The sequence below is a fragment of the Terrapene carolina genome, unplaced genomic scaffold, assembly GCF_002925995.2.
Source record: "Terrapene carolina triunguis isolate 2854851 unplaced genomic scaffold, T_m_triunguis-2.0 Scaffold51224, whole genome shotgun sequence".
Classification (NCBI taxonomy): Eukaryota; Metazoa; Chordata; order Testudines; family Emydidae; genus Terrapene; species Terrapene triunguis.
In genome coordinates, this window is record NW_020715575.1 from 1 (window position 1) to 9,199 (window position 9,199).

The following is a 9,199-nucleotide window of genomic DNA, read 5'->3' on the forward strand; positions in this document are numbered from 1 at the left end:
GGGGAGAGCAAAGGACCCTGGGTAACCCCGCCCACCCTGACCTGCGAGGAGAGCAAAGGACCCTGGGTAACCCCGCCCACCCCGGCCTGGGGGGAGAAACCGGGTCAGTGAAGGATCATGGGTAACGGGGGCAGTGGGGGGAACCTCACTCCCCATTGCCTGTGTGGCTGGGGTCCCCTCCCCCCTTTGTGTGGCTGGGGGGGGGTCTCCCTCCCTGCCCCCCCGGCCCCCCGGTACCCGTCTGGTTGGGCAGGATCCAGGTGTTGCAGTTGAGCTGGTAAAGCAGCACGTGGCTGGTGAAGTCCTGGGTCTCCGTGCGGCCCCCGACCACCACCATGGTGTCCCGCAGCACGGCCGCCGCGTGGAAAAAGTGAGACAGCGGCTGGGGGACCACACGGGGTCAGCGAGACGCGGGGTCAGCCCTCCCCCCACATCCCCGCTGCGCCCCAAAACCCCATCCCCGCTGCACCCCATAACCCCACCCCTACATCCCCACTGCACCCCAAAACCCCACCCCCAGCCCCACATCCCCGCTGCACCCCAAAACCCCGCTGCACCCCATAACCCCATCCCCGCTGCACCCCATAACCCCACCCCTACATCCCCACTGCACCCCAAAACCCCACCCCCAGCCCCATAACCCCACTGCACCCCAAAACCCCACCCCCAGCCCCATAACCCCACTGCACCCCAAAACTCTGTGCCCCCACCCCCATATCCCTGCTGTAGCCCAAAACCCCTGCACCCCCAAAAACCCCACAACTGCACTGTACCCCAAAACCCCATCCTTGCCACACCCCAAAACCTCACTGCACACCAAAAACCCCACAACCCCGCTGCACCCCCAAACCACATCCCCAGCAACTTTAGCCCCTCACCCCCATGTCCCTGCTGCACCCCAAAACCCCCTACCCCCCATGCCCACACCCCTGCCCTGGCACTGCCCCACCTTGGGGCCCTGGGCGGGGGCCAGCAGGCTCCAGGTCCGGCTGGGGCAGTGCAGGCTGTAGAGCTCGGGGGAGGCCGACACCGTCTCCACGTGGAAACGCTGCCCCCCGAAAACGTAGACAGCGTCTGTGCCCTCGTGGTACACGGCCGAGTGCCCGTACAGACCTGGGGGCAACAGAGGGGGGTCAGGCCCCCAAACAACACACCTGGGGGCAGCTTCTGAACCCCCCTTCACCCTGCTCTGTCCCCACACTGGGGTCCCAGCTGCCGCCAGCGCTCGCTCTCCACGCCGGGGGGTACCTGGGGGGGGGGGGGGCCGGGGGGGGGGTTGCCCCGGGGGGGGGGGGTCCCAGCCACCGGCCCCGCCTGCCAGCGCTCGCTCTCCACGCCGTACTCCAGCAGTTGCTTGTTGAAGCCGTCGGCCGGGGAGTAGCCGCCGATGAGCAGCAGGGAGGTGCCGCGCCGGGGGGTCAGCGTGTGCCCCGCCACAGCCGGGAGCAGGGGGTCCTGGGGGGGAGCAGAGCTCAGAGCGGGTTGGGGGCCCCCGGGGGAGGGGTCACAGGGCACCGAGGTGGATGAGCGAAGTGTCGGGGGCACAGGGGTCAGAGGTCACTGGGCTCCGGTAACCCAGCTGTGGCGATCCGGCTACCGGCGCTCATGGGCAGAGTCAGCGGGAGCCCAGGGCTGGGGGCAGTGTGGGGCCAGGGGTCGATGCGGGGTCAGCGAGGGGCTGGGGGTCAGGGTGGGGTTGGCACTGGGTCGGCGTGGGTTCGGGGGTCAGCATGGGGTCACCGCTGAGTCAGGGGTCGCTGTGGGGGGAGGGGGCTGCGGGTACCTGCTCCTGCCTCCACTGCAGCGTGGTGAGGTTGAGCATCCAGCAGTCGCTGGAGACGCCGCCGGCCGCCAGCCCCCCCAGCACCACCATGGCCTGGCGCGCCGGCACGTAGGCCGTGGCGTGGAAGTAGCGGGGGCTGGGCCCCGGCCCCCCGTCCTCCGTCCCCGCCAGCATCTGGGTCCAGCGGCGCTCCGGGATGGAGTACCTGTGGGGAGAGACCCAGAGCGAGAGAGTCCCCCGGAGCCGGGGGGGCCAGAGACCCACAGCCCCACCCCCAGAGCTCGGGGTGGAGCCCGAGGAAGGGGGCGGAGCCCAGCAGGTCACAAGGGCAGAGACTGAGGAAGGGGGCGGGGCCCAGCAGGTCCCAAGGGCGGAGCCTGAGGAAGGGGGCGGAGCCCAAGGGCTCCCCGCTCACCTGTAGACGTTGCCCAGCAACCCCTGGCGCAGGGACAGGCCCCCGAACATCCAGAGCGTGGCCTCCGGCCCCTCCACCATGGTGTGGCCCAGGCGGTGTAGGAACCGGCTGGCTGTGTCCTGGGACAGACGCAGAGACAGGGTCAGCGCCCAGGGGGCCGGGGATCGGGGCTGGGAAGCCAGCGTTGGGTGTGGGGCAGGGGACGGTGCCAGGCAGGAGGCAGTGCCCAGCACATGCAAGTGGGTGGGTGCCCATGCCAGGCAGGGCAGGGGCTGGGGGGATGGTGCTGGGCAGGGAGTGCCAGGATGGGGGGGAGGGGGGGCCCAGGCGGGGGGGGGGGGGGGGGCCCGGCGTGGGGACTCACGGGCGTCAGCTGACTGTCAATCAGTGTCTCCCAGACGAGCTTTCCCGGGTCCAGCGGCACCGAACAATCCGCGCCCCCGAACCCCTCGCCACAGACGCAGAGACCCAGACTCTGGGGGGGGGGGAGGGAGGGTGAGACAGGCACGGCCCCCACCCTGTCCCCCAGGGCCTGCACCGACCCCGCCTCCTCCCCCCACGTGCCTCGGCCCAGCCCTGGGCCCAGCCCTGGACTCCGGCCCCACTGTGGACCCCCAGCACTCGCCCTGGTCCAGTCCCACAGCGGAACCCCCCAGCCTTCCCCCTTCATGCCCCCGTCACTCTCCATTGCACCCCCCTCCCTGTGCCCACCCATCCCAGGCCCCTCCCCTGTTTCAGACTCCTGCCCCCCCGTCAGTCCTCCCGTCCCAGGCCCCTCCCCGGTCTCAGCCCCCTGCCCCCTGTCACGCACCATGTTGCAGACGCCCTGGCTGGCGTGGGCCGAGCAGTTCCCGGGGCAGACCCGCAGCTGGCAGTGGGGCCCGGCGTAGCCCCCCCGGCACACGCAGCGCCCATCCCGGCACTCCTGGGTGGGCCGGCAGCCGGGCCAGCAGCGATGCACCGCGAAGGTGGCGTTGAAGCCTGACGCCTCGCTGGAGTTCGCCTCGTAGTACAGAACCAGCAGCCCTGGGGGGGGGGGGGGGGGGGACAGGGGGGTAGGGGGGGCCGGTGCCCCCCACCTGTGCACGGCCAGAGGAGGTGTGGGGGGGGTGTCTCTGTGCCCACCCAGTCCTCCCTGTCCCAGCCGGGAACCAGGAGTGTCGGTGTGGCCCCCCCGTGATGGAGTTCTCAACGTTTTCTCTGAATACTGTGTGTGCCTCAGTTTCCCCTGTTACTCCAGTCCCTAGGCGGGGGGATCAGGGGGTTGATCGGTGCAGCGACCCCCGGAGGGCAGGTGTGGCCGCGACTGGCTGCCTGGGCACAGAGACTGGCCGACACCCTGTAGCCTGGCTCCTGATGGCCGGAGCTTGTCCCAGTGGCTCTCACACCCGTCCCCGCCCCACGCAGGCCTGGCTCCCCGAGGCAGCAGCCCGACCTCTCCTGAGGATCCTCTGGTGCCGCCAAATCACTCACCTGCCCTCCTCCCGCGGGCGGATTAGCCCCTGGACCAACAGAGCCCATGGCCAGGGGCCCCGGCCAGTTGGGGGCCCCCGGGAAAATGGGTGCAGGAGCGCGGGGTGTGCGGAGCGGGTCGGGGCGCGGGGGCTGGCAGGTGCCGGAGCGGGGCAGGGGCTGGAGCAGAGCCGGGCTATGGGATGGGGCTGGCTGCTAATGGGTGGGTCGCGGCCCACACAGGCCCACCTGTGGCTACGCCCCGTCCCGTCCCCTGCAGAGCCAGCCGGGGGGGGGGGGGGGGGGCCGGGGGGCCCGGGGGGCCCGGGGGGGGGACAAGGGCGGGGGGGGGGGGGGGGGGGGGGGGGGCTGGGCTGGGGGAACTGGTCAGTCGGGGACTTTGCTGCAGGCCCCTGGTCTCACAAGCTCTGTTCTACGCTGGGTCCCCACGTCGGGGTCACTCGCTGCCTGGGAGTCGCTGCCGGGGGGCAGGGCCCTTTGGGGGCACATGAGGCTCCCCAGGGCCCCGTCCAGAGGGACTCGCTGCGGGGGGGCCCCGGGGTGAGCAGGGGGACTCGCTGTGGGGGGCCCCGGGGTGAGCAGGGGGACTCGCTGTGGGGGGGCCCGGGGTGAGCAGGGGGCCGAACGCTCTGAGGTCGGACCCAGGAGCCCCCGAAGCCGAGCAGGCTCCTGGCCCTGGTGACAGGTGCCCTGTGGGGAGACGCTGCCCCAGAGCCCTGCCTGGCTTCACCCGGAGCCGTGCCAGAGCCCCCAGCCTGGGACCCCGGGACACCCCCAACCCCGTGCCATGCCCAGGACCCCAGGGGGCCCGAGCCCCCCCCGCTGGCAGCACCCACCTGACGCGGCCTCCACGGTGAGGGGCTGGGCGCGGCCCTGCCCGCAGAAGGCGCCGATGAGGGTCCGGTCGGCCTGGATCTCCCCGCTGTCCAGGAAGGCCGGCAGCCCGTCGAAGGCGTAGGCGTAACTGTGCTGGGGGGCAGGCGGAGATGGGACCCCTGGCCTGGCTGCTCCTCCCCCCGCCCCGGGCCCTGCTCCCCCCCCGGCACCCCTGGCACCCGGCCCGGGCTCTGCTCACCCCCCAGCACCCGGCCCGGGCCCTGCTCCCCCCGCCAGGCCCTGCTCCTCCCCCGCCCCCCCTGGCACCCGGCCCGGGCCCTGCTCCCCCCCAGCACCCCACCCAGCCGGGCCCTGCTCCCCGCATAACAGCTGCCACCACAGGACCCGGAGCCTGGTACCCCCCGAGAACCCCCCATAGCACCCAGCCTGGACCCCACTCTGCCCCCCATGGTCAGACCCTGCTCCACCCCCCAGCGCTGCCTCCCCACGGCATCCAGCACGGACCCTGCTCCCCCCAACGCCCCCCAGCCAGCCCCACTCACCATGCAGTGGGTGCTGAGGTCGGGCTGCAGGGTCAGGCTGATGGCGGGGCAGGGCTGGGCAGGGGGGCAGGGCTCCAGGCCGGGCGAGGCCGACAGCACCCACAGGCAGTGGGCCAGGTCCCCGGGCACCCCCCCCTGCCCGCCGGGAGCCCAGGGACCCCGAACCCGAGAGGTTGGCCAGCAGCGAGCGCCCCTCGCACGCCCGGTAGCAGGTGCCCATGTTCCTGAGGGAGAGAGAGCGTCAGCGCTGGGGGGGGCCCCACACAGGGGTGGGGGGATCGGGGTGTGCGATGGTCGCAGAGACCCCTAGAGGGCAGGTGTGATGCCCACGGGCTGCAGAGACCGGCTGACACTGATGGCCCCCAGCTCCCCCCAAGGTGGGGGAGAACAGAGACCAGGTCACCAGGGGCTGGGCCACTGGAAGCGGGTCAGTCTCCTGGTTTGGGACTCGGGGAGAGCCCAGGGCTCTGGATTCCCGCCCCCCCCCCCGACGGACTTTGCTGCAGGTCCCTGGTCCCACAAGCTCTGTTCTACGCTGGGTCCCCACGACTAATAACCCACCGGGGTCACTCGCTGGCTGGGAGTCGCTGCTGGCTGCGGGGGGGGGGGGGGGCTCTTTGGGGGGTATGAGGCTCCCCAGGGGTCCCAGCCCGGGGGCTGAACTCTCCGAGGTTCGACCCAGGAGGCCCCGAAGCCGAGCAGGCTCCTGGCCCCGGTGGGAACCCTGAGCGGAGACACTGCCCCAGAGCCCTGCCAGAGCCCCCAGCCTGGGACCCCAGGACAGGGGGTCTCTGGGGGCCAGGAGGAATGCAGGGATTTCAGGGGTGGGGTCTCACCTGGGGTCCCCGTAGAACCCGGGGGCACAGCGCTCGCAGTGGGGCCCCTCGGCGGGGGGGGCGCAGTAGCAGGCCCCCGTGGCCCCGTGGCAGTGGCCCCGCTCGGGCAGGCCGTGCCCGTTGCACTCACACGCCTGGCACCCGCCCGGGTTCGTGGCGTCACCGAAGCTGCCGGGCCGGCAGAGGTGGCAGTGCTCGCCGTGGGTCCAGTCTGTGGAGAGGGGGCAGAGTGAGCGGGGGGGAGAGTTGGGGATGTGGAAGGGGCGTAGGGGGAGTGCAGGGCCCGAGCAGGAGGAGGGGGCCGTGGGGGCTGCAGAGGCCGCTGCACGGGGGGGGGAGTGCAGGGGCCCCAGGAGGCGCAAGGGGGTGATGTGGGGGCCCGTGGGGGACTCACCCTGGCACTCATCGCACACCCCGGGCCCCCCGGCCTCGCAGCTGCTGTGGAAGTGGCAGCCGCAGTCCACGCTGCACCGGGCCCCCCCCGCACTGCCGTTGCCCCCGGCGCCCGGCTCCGACGTCCAGCCCAGCTCGCACTCGCACACGTAGCCAGGGGGGCCACTGCACCAGCCGTGCCCGCACTCCTCGTAGCACCTGGGGAGACGCCGGGGTGGGGGATGGAGCGGGGCAGCCGGCGCCACCCCAGCCCCCCCGATTCCCAACCCCCCAGACCTGCACCGCCCCCTCCCCAGCCCCCCCGAGCCTTGTGCCACCCCCTCCCCAGACCCCCCCAGCCCTGCACCACCTCCTTCCCAGCCCCCCGAATCCCAACACCCCCCCCAGCCCTGCACCGTCCCCTCCCCAGATCCCCCGAATCCCAACCCCCCCAACCCTGCACCGCCCCCTTCCCCCCCAAATCCCAACCCCCCTGAATCCCAGCCCCGCTGAGCCCTGCACCGCCCCCTCCCCAGCCCCCCTTTCCCTGGCCTCACGTCTGGTTGCAGTGGATGGCGCCGTCGCCGGCGTAGCCGCGCTGGCAGTGGCACTCGTAGGCCTCAGGCGTGTTGTGGCAGCGGGCGAAGGGGTGGCAGTGAGCCAGGCCCAGCCGGCACTCGTCCACGTCGGGGCACTGCCCGTAGGACCAGGCGGCCGGCTGGGCGGGGGGCAGCCCGTGGCTCTCCCACAGCGCCACCGAGCAGTTGGGGAAGCCGCCCACGCCGGAGAAATCACCCTGCAGGCACCTGGGGCGGGGGGGAGGAGAAGGGGGGTCACGGCAGAGCTGGGCAGCAACCCCCCCACCTCACACACCGAGCCAGCCAGTCCCTGTCCTGAGGCCGGGTGGGAGCTGGCGCCCCCTAGAGGGGACAGGCCCCTGCCCCATTCCCCGCCCCCCTGAGCCAGCCAATCCCTGCCCTGGGGCCGGGTGGGAGCCGGCGCCCCCTAGAGGGGACAGGCCCCATGCCCCATTCCCCACCCCCCTGAGCCAGCCAGTCCCTGCCCTGGGGCCGGGTGGGAGCCGGCGCCCCTAGAGGGGACAGGCCCCTGCCCCATTCCCCGCCCCCCTGAGACAGCCAGTCCCTGCCCTGGGGCCGGGTGGGAGCCGGCGCCCCCTAGAGGGAACGCCCCGCCCCCCAGCCTATTACCTGCCCAGCGTGGGGTTGTCCGTGTTCCCGCACCAGCCGCACTCGAAGTGCTGCAGACAGTCCCGGCACGTGTTGAACCGGGCGCAGTCCAGGCACTGGGGCACCGAATGGACGCTGGGGGCAGGAGACAGACGAGTCAGCCCCAGCTCAGCCCCACCCCCTCCCAGAGCCGGGAGAGAACTCAGGAGTCCTGGTTCCCAGCCCACCCCCCCCCTCCCAGAGCTGGAGAGAACCCGGGGTCCCCGCGCCCCTCACCTGTCGTACCAGCCCCGGCAGTCCCCGTACGGGTACTTGGCCAGGTAGGCGGCGAAGAAGAAGCAGCTGTGGGTGGACTGGCACCAGGCGCACTGGCTGGAGTTGGACAGACACTCGGCACACGTGCTCCGCCTGGGGAGAGAGGGGGGGTTACTGCTTCCCAGAGCCCCCCTGCTGCCCCCCCAGGCAGCACCCACGTGGCCCCAGCACCCTGCCCACACACTGACCCCCCAGGTCCTGCCCCCCCCCCCGCCCCCCCCCCGCCCCGCACCCTGCCCATACACTGGCACCCCCCAGCACCCTGCCCACTCACTGACCCCCCAGGTCCTGCCTCCCCCAGCATCGACTCCCCCGGTATCCTGCCCACACACTGACTCCCCAGGTCCTGCCTCCCCGGCACCCTGCCCACTCACTGACCCCCCCCGGCACCCTGCCCCCCCCAGGACTCACTGGTGGCACAGCGCGGGGCAGGCGTGGGGGGCACGGACGGCGTGGGGCTGCCGGCCCCGTCGGCTACACAGCAGATCCCCCTTCTTGCTACTGTTCACCTGCCACTCGCAGAACGGGTCCTGAGGGGGCACCGGGGGGGGTGTCAGAGACCCTTCCTGCAGAGCCAGCGCCCCCCAGAACCCCTTGTTCACCACTGTCACACGGCCATGCCATGTTCTGCACTACACCTGCCTGGGGAGGGATCACTTGGAAACTCATAATGTGCTGAACATCGTTGTCCTGTTAGCATGGGCGTACCCATGCGGTGCGTGATGCTGGTCTCTAGACCCCCCGACGGGTCGTCCGGCCCACGGCCGCTGGGGGAGTCCCTGGTTGGGGCTGGCCAGGTTCCCCCCCTGGGGCTGCGGGAGGCCTGGGGGCCGGAGGAGTCACCCGCTGGGTGAGTCTGGGGACAAGATCCCGGTTTGTAATCGCCGGGGAACCTTCCTCGTACTTTGCGCTGGCCGGGGGGAGCCGAGCGGCGGGCGGAGCGCGGGGGGCACGGCCTGGAGGGGGCGCTGTTCCCGGGCACAGAGTCGGGGGCGCCGCGGTTCAGCCGTCACGTCGTAACCTGGGGAACATCTCACACACACACACCCCGCCCCGGTGCCCGTCTCACCGCGCTGCAGGCGTGGCAGTCCCGGTACTCCTCGCACAGGAAGCAGTTGCTGGGCGAGAGGACGAGGCGCACGGAGCCCCCCCCCGCACGGCCCCCCGCCCCCCGGCCCCTCCAGCCGGGCGTGGCAGCTGGCGCTGAGCGGGCACCAGCCGCAGCCCTGGTCGGCCAGGCAGGCCAGGCAGGAGGGGTAGGAGGGGCAGGGCCCCGCGCGGAACGGCTCCAGGAAGAAGTACGAGATCTCCTGGGGGGAGAGCGGGCGAGTGAGAACCAGGGGCACCCCCGGCAGCCCCAGCCCCCCAGGGCACCCCCAATCACCCCCAGGGCACCCCCGGCAGCCCCAGCCCCCCAGGGCACCCCCAATCACCCCCAG

At 72.4% G+C, this 9,199-nt stretch overlaps 1 protein-coding gene across 1 annotated transcript in view; it reads right to left on the reverse strand.

The window, feature by feature from the left end:
- Positions 1 to 145: 145 nt before the first annotated feature.
- LOC112107995 (multiple epidermal growth factor-like domains protein 8) overlaps positions 146 to 9,199 on the reverse strand; it is a 10,514-nt gene continuing 1,460 nt past the window's right edge. The window contains 18 exon segments of the mRNA XM_029914441.1: positions 146 to 382; positions 950 to 1,248; positions 1,290 to 1,455; positions 1,784 to 1,988; positions 2,199 to 2,317; positions 2,563 to 2,673; positions 3,010 to 3,224; positions 4,508 to 4,640; positions 5,051 to 5,162; positions 5,164 to 5,274; positions 5,887 to 6,097; positions 6,281 to 6,477; positions 6,816 to 7,064; positions 7,467 to 7,580; positions 7,722 to 7,853; positions 8,172 to 8,290; positions 8,830 to 8,911; positions 8,913 to 9,070. Of these exon segments, the coding sequence (XP_029770301.1) occupies positions 146 to 382; positions 950 to 1,248; positions 1,290 to 1,455; positions 1,784 to 1,988; positions 2,199 to 2,317; positions 2,563 to 2,673; positions 3,010 to 3,224; positions 4,508 to 4,640; positions 5,051 to 5,162; positions 5,164 to 5,274; positions 5,887 to 6,097; positions 6,281 to 6,477; positions 6,816 to 7,064; positions 7,467 to 7,580; positions 7,722 to 7,853; positions 8,172 to 8,290; positions 8,830 to 8,911; positions 8,913 to 9,070 (2,970 nt within the window).